General features: G+C 37.6%; 1 protein-coding gene across 1 annotated transcript in view; it reads left to right on the top strand.

Annotated features, from left to right (window-relative positions):
• Positions 1 to 300: 300 nt before the first annotated feature.
• Positions 301 to 12,821, top strand: part of FAM83B (family with sequence similarity 83 member B) — a gene marked incomplete at its 3' end in the record, with an annotated part of 70,182 nt that continues 57,661 nt past the window's right edge. Inside the window, exon 1 of the mRNA XM_081247032.1 lies at positions 301 to 747. Coding sequence (XP_081103158.1) covers positions 304 to 747 — 444 coding nt within the window. The 5' untranslated portion in view covers positions 301 to 303. The remainder of the gene's footprint in view (positions 748 to 12,821) is intronic.

The raw sequence follows: 12,821 nt of genomic DNA, 5'->3' as shown, positions 1-12,821 counted from the left end.
AGAGGTAACTTGGAAAAGGAATATCAGCTAGCAGTCTGTGAATGGGATTCTGTTTAGCTTATTTGTGATAGATATGTGAATTATGGTATTATTATTGCCACTTTGGATATGAAACGTATGTCATATTGAGCTACTGGTACTCATTTTTATGAGTAAATGTAAAAATAACAGTTGACATGGATTATGAAACATTTGATTACAGAATTCTAACTGATCATGATTTCCTTCTTTTTAAATACCCAGATACCTCTCATCCCTGCATGAATGGGCATTTGAAAGTGCCATTGTCAAAGGTCTGCAAGCATGGAGAACTCATCAATGCTTTCCTCCTTGACTGACGAGTGTAAATTAGACAATTACATTGAACCTCACTACAAGGAATGGTATCGAGTAGCTGTGGACACGCTGATTGAACAGGGGTTAGATGCATACCAAGAATTTCTTGCCAAGGAACGAGTGTCAGACTTTCTAGCCGAGGAAGAAATTAATTATATTTTGAAAAATGTTCAAAAAGTGGCACAAAGCACAGCATATTGTACTGATAATTCCTGCGATGATACCTCATCTTCAGGGACTTACTGGCCCGTTGAGTCTGATGTGGAAGCTCCAAATCTTGACTTGGGCTGGCCATATGTGATGCCTGGACTCTTAAGAGGGACCCACATTGACCTCCTCTTTCATCCACCAAGAGCACAACTACTTACAATTAAGGAAACCGTTCGGAAGATGATAAAAGAAGCAAGAAAGGTAATATTTCTGTTTAAAAATGAAAAATTCGAAATGTGGAAAATCACCAGAGTAGTATAAAAGACATATATGTTAATAAAAGAGTCGATATATTTATAGACCATGCCTATTTCAGGAAATATATATATGGATACGTAGAAAGGTTGTACTTCCCATATCTTGTAAATATCTGAGAGAGTGGTGTTGGCTTCCTGCTACAGGTGGAGATTTCCTTCTCTTCATCATGTACGTGAGAGATCTTCACCCATGAAGGCTGAGGTGTATGGACCAGAAAAGAGATGATTTGATGTATTCATAGCCTAAATCACTTACATTTTCCTTAATCTCTGAAAGGAAATATGTGGTTGGCAAATCTGGTGAATTTTTCTTTTTTCTTAACAGGACTGAGCCCTAATTCTTGCTCTGGATATAGTTTATCCTATTAAATAAAGCATAGATTTTCTTATTTATTTCCTAAGTTGTATGAAAACAGTAAAAAATCAGGTTTGATAATGTAAAATTCTGAAGTAAAGTCCTGAGGTGCTTAGCATTTTAGGGCCTCTGTACTCTCTCCTAAATATTTATATTGGTTTATAAATCTCAGAAATTCTATTTTAGAGCTCAGATAAAACTGTAGAAATGTTCTTTTAATCAATCTAATAAAGCTTCTTGGGAGTTTTCTATCTACTCACCACCATGATGGATGCTTTGGAAACTACAACAAAATTTCCCAGGCTGTTTATTGAGTTTTAAAATATATGAACAAAAAGTTATGATTCTTAACTATGAAGTGTCTATTTCTTAGTTACGGATACTATACAGCATAGAAATTTAGATCTAAAAGGGGCCTTGGGATGCACACGTACACGGCATTGCTTTCTTTCATGTCAACAAGACACAAAAATGCTTGGGAAAGCATGCTTTTATGAAGTACAGACATATTAGACCCTTGAAACCCACAGCGACATGGTAGTTTAGAAGACAGGCAACTAAGATCCTCCCGTTCACATTAGGAAGACACAGTGTTCCGAGGCTACTGTCAAACTCAGGCTTTACAAAAGTAAGCTGATTTTTTTCCCCCTGGACCTGTTAAACTCAAATAACCTGACCTTGTAATCATATTAACTCCTTTAGCAGGGTTACATCAAGGAAGCACTATTCCAGTTATTAAACATTAGCTATAGAATCAGGTACACGGTAGGTGTCCAAACTTTCATTGAATGAATTGCACTGTCAGTTCAATTTTCTGAATTGAACCATGAGGATTTTTAAAACTGGACTATCCTGTGCTCTGAGAACAAAGTATACAATTGTATTTTGTAAAACAACAGAAGTCAAGAAAATATATGAGTCCTTGTAAAGGTAAAACAACAAATATCAAGTATGAACATTTGTGAATTTCTGTTTGGGGAGACAATATGTTTTTGAACTACAGTGTTAACTGAAAATTGAAAAATACATCAGTGAAGCTTAATATTTTTTATTATGGTAAACTTAGTAGTTATGAGTTCATTAGCCTGCACCACAGTTAATCTCCTATGGGGCATTGCATTTCTGTGGCACAAAATGAAATTCAGGAGCTAGCATGAGTTCTTGGGCTAGCACTTACTGGAAACTGAACATTAGTCATGACTGTCTGATGTATTTTTCTTTCTAAAGTGGCAGCTATTTATTTAGTGAGCCTCTAAAAGTAATATCCTCTGCCTGGTCATTGTCTGTTTAGAATTCCTACTTGAATTAACAAGCTGAGGAACTCAAAGTCCAAACTGTAAAACAATAATGTAATGCTTTGCTTCTCTTTCACCAAATCTAAGTGGCATAATATAAGAAAGAATTCTACCTTTATACATACCCAAGGTATGTATATTACCTTGTATATACATATCCAAGCTGAATTCAAAGAAAGAGAATTATTTGAACTTTATAAGTTGAGTATATTGAAATTGAATATAAATCATAATAGATTACTTAGTGGTTTTCTTTCCTTTTTTTTCCCAAAAGCATTGGACAATGTGTTTGTTTCTAACCAGATGCAATAAATATTGAGGTTAAATGGGCTATAAATTCATGGGATGTATATTTTGTGAATATTTTGGAAATTTCTTCATATGTCACTATGTTAATTTAAAGATTTTTGAAGGATCCAATACTCCAGAGAAGAAAAAGTTGTTGATCACATTTTTATAAAATTTTAGACTATTTAGCCCATAACTGAACAAGGTCATGTGAAAAATGTTAAAATAAGAAGAGCAAATATTATTATGAAATACAAGCTTGTTGGAATACGTTGCCTTTTAAATATTCTGCCTGCTTTTCATGACTATCATTTATTCAGCAGGTAAGTTATGCTCTTGTAAACCTTCAGAATCAAGCCTGTTAGTTATTATGATAAACTTCTTGTTTCTGAACTATTTTCAGAAGACAAATTCTCTTTATTGGTAACTCTCAATGAATTGTCATGACAGGATGAAATGTATGAAGAGGATGATCTATTTTTTTCATAAAATACTTGAATAATGTTTATTTTAGTGAATAGAATAAAGATTTTTACCTCTGTGAAATTCTTTTGTTAATCAACATTATGAAACTCTATGGAGCTATGAGGCCATAACAAGGAGAGCTAGGAACTAGCAAAGCAGAATCCAGGAAACAATCTCAGAGAAGAATTTAAATTCGTTTTCACTGCTCTGTTTGCAATTAAGATAAGGTGCTTATGAAAATAAATGTCACACAATGGGAAAAAAATCTTAAAATAATAAAAAGAAGCCAAAAGCAGGTTTCTTAGAGGTCCAAACATTTGAAGTCTGATCATAACGACTGAAAATATTTTGGTTTTGAATTTCATTAATTTATATGCATTTGTTTTATTATCTCTGAATCATTCTGTTTTTATAAGCAGAATATAATCTTTATAGTATTTCAAAAATCCATAGATTTGTTTGTATTTGTTCATTTCATTTATGCCAGTTGTCACAGGTTATTCTGAGAGATTTTTGTTTCTTCTTTTGTTTCCTTTTTGATTCTCTCTCTCTTTTTTTTTTTTTTTCTATTGGATATTTGCTTATTTGGCTATTTGAGAATTTTCCTTTGGGAAAATCTAATTACAGGTAATACCTTGTGCCCTAAAAGGGTCTTATTTTTATTTACCGGCTCTTTCCTAACTTTCTTCTATTTTTCACTGTGTGGTTGACATAATTAAATTGGGTTCAACTTTATAAAGTCTGATAGTACCTAGCAAGACTTTTCCCAGGTAATTATCTGTCTGTCAAGAGGTGTTCCCAAGATGATATATGCATTTATTCCTAATTACTGTGACTACCTCTTATGAAAATGTCCCCTCTAATTAATTTAAAAAGTCATCTTTCATTAAAGTCATTTTTCTTCTGTCCACTCAGTGATAAATATCACTAAAGTAATCATTTCTGATACTCTTGAACATGTAAATGTTTAACCAGAATGCTGCTGTCCTCTCTGTTTCCTAATTCTAAGCTAGCACCTTCCATGAGATGTGACTCTTACTCTTGAGAAATATGGAGTTGAGAAGATACATAAGCAAAAGTCTAGTGAGAATTAGAGCAGAAGTGATTCCTGAGGTGCTCTGTCCTGCATCTCCTGAGTTCAGATCTTGGTTGCTCCCTGAGTCAATGCTCCTAGGCATGTCTGTTACGGCCTCAGAACTCTCTTTTTTTTTTTTTTTTTTCCCTACATCCATTTTTGGAGTATAATTGCTTTACAATGGTGTGTTAGTTTATGCTTTATAACAAAGTGAATCAGTTATACAAATACATATGTTCCCATATCTCTTCCCTCTTGCATCTCCCTCACTCCCACCCTCCCCATCCCACCCTTCCAGGCAGTCACAAAGCACAGAGCTGATCTCCCTGTGCTATGCAGCTGCTTCCCACTAGCTATCTACCTTATGTTTGGTAGTGTATATATGTCCATGCCTCTCTCTCGCTTTGTCACAGCTTACCCTCCCCCCTCCCCATATCCACAGCTCCATTCTTTAGTAAGTCTGTGTCTTTCTTCCTGTCTTAACCCTAGGTTCTTCATGACATTTTCTTTTCTTAAATTCCATATATATGTGTTAGCATATGGTATTTGTCTTTCTCTTTCTGACTTACTTCACTCTGTATGACAGACTCTAGGTCTATCCACCTCATTACAAATAGCTCAATTTCGTTTCTTTTTATGGCTGAGTAATATTCCATTGTATATATGTGCCACATCTTCTTTATCCATTCATCTGACGATGGACACTTAGGTTGTTTCCATCTCTGGGCTATTGTAAATAGAGCTGCAATGAACATTTTGGTACATGACTCTTTTTGAATTATGGCTTTCTCAGGATATATGCCCAGTACTGTGATTGCTGGGTCATATGGTAGTGCTATTTTTAGTTTTTTAAGGAACCTCCATACTGTTCTCCATAGTGGCTGTACTAATTCACATTCCCACCAGCAGTGCAAGAGGGTTCCCTTTTCTACACACCCTCTCCAGAATTCATTGTTTCTAGATTTTTTGATGATGGCCATTCTGACTGGTGTGAGATGATATCTCATTGTAGTTTTGATTTGCATTTCTCTAATGATTAATGATGTTGAGCATTCTTTCATGTGTTTGTTGGCAGTCTGTATATCTTCTTTGGAGAAATGTCTATTTAGGTCTTCTGCCCATTTTTGGATTGGGTTGTTTGTTTTTTTGTTATTGAGCGGTATGAGCTGCTTATAAATTTTGGAGATTCATCCTTTGTCAGTTGCTTCATTTGCAAATATTTTCTCCCATTCTGAGGGTTGTCTTTTGGTCTTGTTTATGGTTTCCTTTGCTGTGCAAAAGCTTTGAAGTTTCATTAGGTCCCATTTGTTTATCTTTGTTTTTATTTCCATTTCTCTAGGAGGTGGGTCCAAAAGGATCTTGCTGTGATTTATGTCATAGACTGTTCTGCCTATGTTTTCCTCTAAGAGTTTGATAGTTTCTGGCCTTACATTTAGGTCTTTAATCCATTTTGAGCTTATTTTTGTGTATGGTGTTAGGGAGTGATCTAATTTCATACTTTTACATGTCCCTGTCCAGTTTTCCCAGCACCACTTATTGAAGAGGCTGTCCTTTCTCCACTGTACATTCCTGCCTCCTTTATCAAAGATAAGGTGACCATATGTGAATGGGATTATCTCTGGGCTTTCTATCCTGTTCCGTTGATCTATATTTCTGTTTTGTGCCAGTACCATACTGTCTTGATTACTGTAGCTTAGTAGTATAGTCTGAAGTCAGGGAGCCCGATTCATCCAGCTCCGTTTTTCGTTCTCAAGATTGCTTTGGCTATTCGGGGTCTTTTGTGTTTCCATACACACTGTGAAATTGTTTGTTCTAGTTCTGTGAAAAATGCCAGTGGTAGTTTGATAGGGATTGAATTGAATCTGTAGATTGCTTTGGGTAGTAGAGTCATTTTCACAATGTTGATTCTTCCAATCCAAGAACATGGTATATCTCTCCAACTATTTGTATCATCTTTAATTTCTTTCATCAGTGTCTTATGGTTTTCTGCATACAGGTCTTTTGTCTCCTTAGGTAGGTTTATTCCTAGATATTTTATTCTTTCTGATGCAATGGTAAATGGGAGTGTTTTCTTGATTTCACTTTCAGATTTTTCATCATTAGTATATAGGAATGCCAGAGATTTCTGTGCATTAATTTTGTATCCTGCTACTTTACCAAATTCATTGATTAGCTCTAGTAGTTTTCTGGTAGCATCTTTAGGATTCTCTATGTATAGTATCATGTCATCTGCAAACAGTGACAGCTTTACTTCTTCTTTTCCAATTTGGATTCCTTTCATTTCCTTTTCTTCTCTGATTGCTGTGGCTAAAACTTCCAAAACTATGTTGAATAAGAGTGGTGAGAGTGGGCAACCTTGTCTTGTTCCTGTCCTTCGTGAAAATGCTTTCAGTTTTTCACCATTGAGGACGAGGTTGGCTGTGGGTTTGTCATATATGGCCTTTATTATGTTGAGGAAAGTTCCCTATATGCCTACTTTCTGGAGGTTTTTTAAATCATAAATGGGTGTTGAATTTTGTCAAAAGCTTTCTCTGCATCTATTGAGATGATCATATGGTTTTCCTCCTTCAATTTGTTAATATGGTGTATCACATTGATTGATTTGCATGTATTGAAGAAACCTTGCTTTCCTAGAATAAACCCCACTTGATCATTGTGTATGATCCTTTTAATGTGTTGTTGGAATCTGTTTGCTAGTGTTTTGTTGAAGATTTTTGCATCTTGTCAGAGATATTGGCCTGCTGTTTTCTTTCTTTGTGGCATCCTTTTCTGGTTTTGGTATCAAGGTAATGGTGGCCTCATAGAATTCGTTTGGTAGTGTTCCTCCGTCTGCTATATTTTGGAAGAGTTTGAGAAGAATAGGTGTTAGCTCTTCTCTAAATGTTTGATAGAATTTGCCTGTGAAGCCATCTAGCCGTGGGCTTTTGTTTGTTGGAAGATTTTTAATCACAGTTTCAATTTCAGTGCTTGTGATTTGTCTGTTCGTATTTTCTATTTCTTCCTGATTCAGTCTTGGCAGTTTGTGCATTTCTAAGAATTTGTGTATTTCCTCCAGGTTGTCCATTTTATTGGCGTAGCGTTGCTTGTAGTAATCTCTCATGATCTTTTGTATTTCTGCAGTGTCAGTTGTTACTTCTCCTTTTTCATTTCTAATTCTATTGATTTGAGCCTTCTCCCTTTTTTTCTTGATGAGTCTGGCTAATGGTTTATCAATTTTGTTTATCTTCTCAAAGAACCAGTGTTAGTTTTATTGATCTTTGCTATCGTTTCCTTCCTTTCTTTTCCTTTTATTTCTGATCTGATTCTTATGATTTCTTTCTTTCTGCTATCTTTGGGGTTTTTTCTTCTTCTTTCTCTAATTGCTTTAGGTGCAAGGTTAGATTGTTTATTCGAGATGTTACCTGTTTCTTAAGGTGGGATTGTATTGCTATAAACTTCCCTCTTCGAAGTGCTTTTGCTGCATCCCATAAGTTTTGGGTCATCGTGTCTCCATTCTCATTTGTTTCTAGGTATTTTTTTGATTTCCTCTTTAATTTCTTCAGTGATCATTTCATTATTATGTAGTGTATTGTTTAGCCTCCATGTGTTTGTATTTTTTACAGATCTTTTCCTGTAATTGATATGTGGTCTCATAGCGTTGTGGTCAGGAAAGATACTTGATACAATTTCAATTTTCTTAAATTTACCAAGGCTTGATTTGTGACCCAAGATATGATCCATCCTGGAGAATGTTCCATGAGCAATAGAGAAAAATGTGTATTCTGTTATTTTTGGATGGAATGTCCTATAAATATCAATTAAGTCCATCTTGTTTAATGGATCATTAAAAGCTTGTGTTTCCTTATTTATTTTCATTTTGGATGATGTGTCCATTGGTGAAAGTAGGGTGTTAAACTCCCCTACTATGATTGTGTTACTGTCGATTTCCCCTTTTATGACTGTTAGCATTTGCCTTATGTATTGAGGTGCTCCTATGTTGGGTTCACAAATATTTACAATTGTTATATCTTCTTGGATTGATCCCTTGATTATTATGTAGTGTCCTTCTTTGTCTCTTCTAATAGTCTTTATTTTAAAGTCTCTTTTGTCTGATATGAGAGTTGCTACTCCAGCTTTCTTTTAGTTTCCATTTGCATGGACTTTTTCCATCCCCTTACTTTCAGTCTGTATGTGTCTCTAGCTCTGAAGTGGGACTCTTGTGGACAGCAAATATATGGGTCTTGTTTTTGTATCCATTCAGCCAATCTGTGTCTTTTGGTGGGAGCATTTAGTCCATTTACATTTAAGGTAATTATCGATATGTATGTTCCTATCCCATTTTCTTAATTGTTTTGGGTTCATTATTTTAGGTCTTTTCCTTCTCGAGTTTCTTGCCTAGAGAAGATCCTTTCACATTTGTTGTAAAGGTGGTTGGGTGGTGCTGATCTCTCTCAGCTGTTGCTTATCTGTAAAGGTTTTAATTTCTCCATTAAATCTGAATGAGATCCTTGCTGGGTAGAGTAATCTTGGTTGTAGGTTTTTCTCCTTCATCACTTTAAGTATGTCCTGCCAGTCCCTTCTGGCTTGCAGAGTTTCTGCTGAAAGGTCAGCTGTTAACCTTATTGGGATTCCCTTGTGTGTTATTTGTTGTTTTTCCCTTGCTGCTTTTAATATGTTTTCTTTGTATTTAATTTTTGACAGTTTGATTTATATGTGTCTTGCCATGTTTCTCCTTGGATTTATCCTGTATGGGACTCTCTGTTCTTCCTGGACTTGATTAACTATTTCCTTTCCCATATTACGGAAGTTTTCAACTATAATCTCTTCAAATATTTTCTCAGTCCCTTTCTTTTTCTCTTCTTCTTCTGGAACCCCTGTATTTTGAATGTTGGTGCATTTATTGTTGTCACAGAAGTCTCTGAGACTGTCCTCAGTTCTTTTCATTCTGTATTCTTTATTCTGCTCTGCAGTAGTTATTTCCATTATTCTATCTTCCAGGTCACTTATCTGTTCTTCTGCCTCAGTTATTCTGCTATGGATCCCTTCTAGAGTATTTTTAATTTCATTTATTGTGTTGTTCATCATTGCTTGTTTCACCTCTTGTTCTTCTAGGTCCTTGTTCATTGTTTCTTGCATGTTGTCTATTCTATTTCCAAGATTTTGTATCATCCTTACTTTCTTTATTCTGAATTCTTTTTCAGGTAGACAGCCTATTTCCTCTTCATTTGTTAGGTCTGTTGGGTTTTTATCTTGCTCCTTCATATGCTATGTGTTTTTGTGTCTTCTCATTTTGCTTATCTTACTGTGTTTGGGGTCTCCTTTTTGCAGGCTCCAGGTTTGTAGTTCCCATTGTTTTTGGTGCCTGTCCCCAGTGGCTAAGGTTGGTTTAGTGTGTTGTGTAGGCTTCCTGGTGGAGAGGACTTGTGCCTGTTTCTTGTGAATGAGGCTGAATCTTGTCTTTCTGGTATGCAGGTGCACGTCTGGTGGTGTGTTTTGGGGTGTCTGTGGACTTATTATGAATTTAGGCAGCCTCTCTGCTAATGGATGTGTTTGTGTTCCTGTCTTGCTAGTTGTTTGGCATAGGGTGTCCGGCACTGTAGCCTGCTGGCTGTTGCTTGAACCTGGGTGTTGGTGTTGAGATGGAGATCTCTGGGAGATTTTCACTGTTTGATATTACATGGAGCTGGGACGTCTCTTGTGGACCAGTGTCCTGAAGTTAGCTCTCTCACCTCAGAGGCACAGCACTGACTCCTGGCTGCAGCACCAACAGCCTTTCATCCACATGGCTCAGAATAAAGGGAGAAAAAGTAGAAAGAAAGAGTTAGTAGTAGTAGTAGAAAGAAAGAAAGAAAGAAAGAAAGAAAGAAAGAAAGAAAGAAAGAAAAAGAAAAGAGGGAGGGAAGAAGGAAGGAAGGAGGGAAGGAAAAAAAGTAAGAAAGAAAATAAAGTAAAATAAAATAAAGTAAGATAAAATAAAAGTTATTAAAATAACAAATAGTTATTAAGAAAAAAAGTTTTAAAAACAGAAAAAGAAAAACAAACAAACAAACAAACAAACAAACAAACAAAAAACACAAAAAACGGCCAGAAAGAACCCTAGGAGAAATGGTGGAAGCAAAGCTATACAGACAAAATCTCACCCAGAAGCATACACATACACACTTAAAAAAGAGGAAAAGGGGAAAAAATCATAAATCTTGCTCTCAAAGTCCCCCTCCTCAATTTGGGATGATTCATTGTCTATTCATATATTCTACAGATGCAGGGTACATTAAGTTGATTGTGGAGCTTTAAACCGCTGCTTCTGAGGCTGCTGGGAGAAATTTACCTTTCTTTTCTTTGTTCTCACAGCTCCCGGGGCTCAGCTTTGGATTTGGCCCCACCTCTGCATGTAGGTTGCCAGAGGGTGTCTGTTCTTCACTCAGACAGGACGGGGTTAAAGGAGCCGCTGAGTCTGGGGCTCTTGCTCACTCAGACCGTGGTGGGGGTGGGTACGGAGTGCAGGGAGAGCCTGTGGGGGCAGAGGCCAGTGTGATGTTGCACCAGCCTGAGGCGCACCGTGCGTTCTCCCGGTGAAGTTGTCCCTGGCTCCTGGGACCCTGGCAGTGGCGGGCTGCACAGGTTCCCCGAAGGGGGGTGTGGATAGTGACCTGTGCTCTCACACAGGCTTTTTGGTGGCGGCAGCAGCAGCCTTAGCATCTTATGTCCGTCTCTGGGGTCAGCGCTTTTAGCCGTGGCTCGTGCCCATCTCTGGAGCTCCTTTAAGCAGCTCTCTTAATCCCCTCTCCTCATGCACCAGGAAACAAAAAGGGAGGGAAAAGTCTCTTGCCTCTTCGGCAGGTCCAGACTTTTTCCCGGACTCCCTCCCGGCTAGCCGTGGTGCACTAACCCCTTCAGGCTGTGTTCATGCCGCCAACCCCAGTCCTCTCCCTGCACTCCGACCGAAGCCCGGCCGGTGAGCAGACAAGCCTCTCGGGCTGGTGAGTGCTGGTTGACACCGATCCTCTGTGCGGGAATCTCTCCACTTTGCCCTCCGCACCCCTGTTGGTGTGCTCTCCTCCGTGGCTCCGAAGCTTCCCCCCTCCGCCCCCGCAGTCTCCGCCCGCGAAGGGGCTTCCTAGTGTGTAGAAACCTTTCCTCCTTCACAGCTCCCTCCCACTGGTGCAGGTCCCGTTCCAATCCTTTTGTCTCTGTTTATTCTTTTTTCTTTTGCCCTACCCAGGTACATGGGGAGTTTCTTGCCTTTTGGGAGGTCTGAGGTCTTCTGCCAGTGTTCAGTAGGTGTTCTGTAGGAGTTGTTCTACCTGTAGATGTATTTCTGGTGTATCTGTGGGGAGGAAGGTGATCTCTGTGTCTTACTCTTCCGTCATCTTCCCTTCAACCTCCAGAATTCTTAGTAATACAGAGAAACATTTACTACCGGGTGGCCCATTGCCACAACGGGAAGGTGGACTAATGATGGGGGCTTCTGGGATTTGATGGGTATTATACAAGTAACACTGGCCTAGAGGGTTGATAGCTAACTAGTTATGGATTGAACAAGTCATTGTACACCACAGGTAACTTCCCTTGTTTAATGAAAGACATGAAGCAAACCATTTTAGGGTTTTTTAAAACGAATGCTCTATCCAAATCTCTAATAGCGCTTACCATCTCAAGATTATTTCAATATGTTATACTGAATTAGTTCATTATATGAATAATATATATTGTGTCATAGTGTGTCACTTTCATCACTATTACTTTGCAGCCATATCCTGCCCAGCTAAGCGATATTTGTGTGTTTGTCAGTGCCCTTATTAGACTAGGGTTATCTCTCTCCCGATATTCCTAATTTTTATTAAGAATTTCCTCTCTGCACCCTCCCTCTTCCAACACAAAGAATATTTCTTTGTTTAAATTTGAGTCAAAATTAGTGTCTTCCAAAAAATAGCTTTTGCTTAGTAAGATTCAATGACATTAGTATCCTGTGACATTAATTTGAACAGCTTTTCTTTTAATAAAATGCATTATATGTGTGTGTATATACGTGTGTGTGAGTGTGTGTGTGTGAGAGAGAGAGAAAGAGAGCGAGAGATCTTGTTAAAAATCTTTTTTAAATTGTACTGACTTTACCATGTTAACTCTCACTGTGTCTGCATGGGAATACTCTCTGTATGCCAAACTCCTGGTTCTTTATTCCTATCCTGCACTACTAACAATAACCCTGATAATTTTAACACAGTTACTTAAGGGAGAGGAAAGAGGAAATAAGATGCTCTTTATCCTTATAGCAAAATAGAGTTTTGAGTTTCCTTGACTGACTTGATAACTTTCACAGGCAGAAAGCTGCAGCCTCTTTTAATTGCCAATTTCAAATAATGCTTTTTTTCAAAGAGACTTCATGGAATGACATGAAGGCTCTGAATCTCAGAGTCAGTTAGGGCTGGGTTGAATTCCAACTCAAACAGCTCTTCGCACTAGACATTATACTACAAACTCTCTGAGCTTTAGTTTTCTCATCTGTAAAATGGAGATGCTAATACTCCATAGGATCCTTGTGAGAGTGGAATGAATTGGCT

This window comes from Mesoplodon bidens (assembly GCF_964165515.1).
Source record: "Mesoplodon bidens genome assembly, chromosome: 10".
Lineage (NCBI taxonomy): Eukaryota > Metazoa > Chordata > Mammalia > Artiodactyla > Ziphiidae > Mesoplodon > Mesoplodon bidens.
Note: the sequence above shows the minus strand (reverse complement) of the source record. Positions and strands in the feature narration are given on the sequence as shown.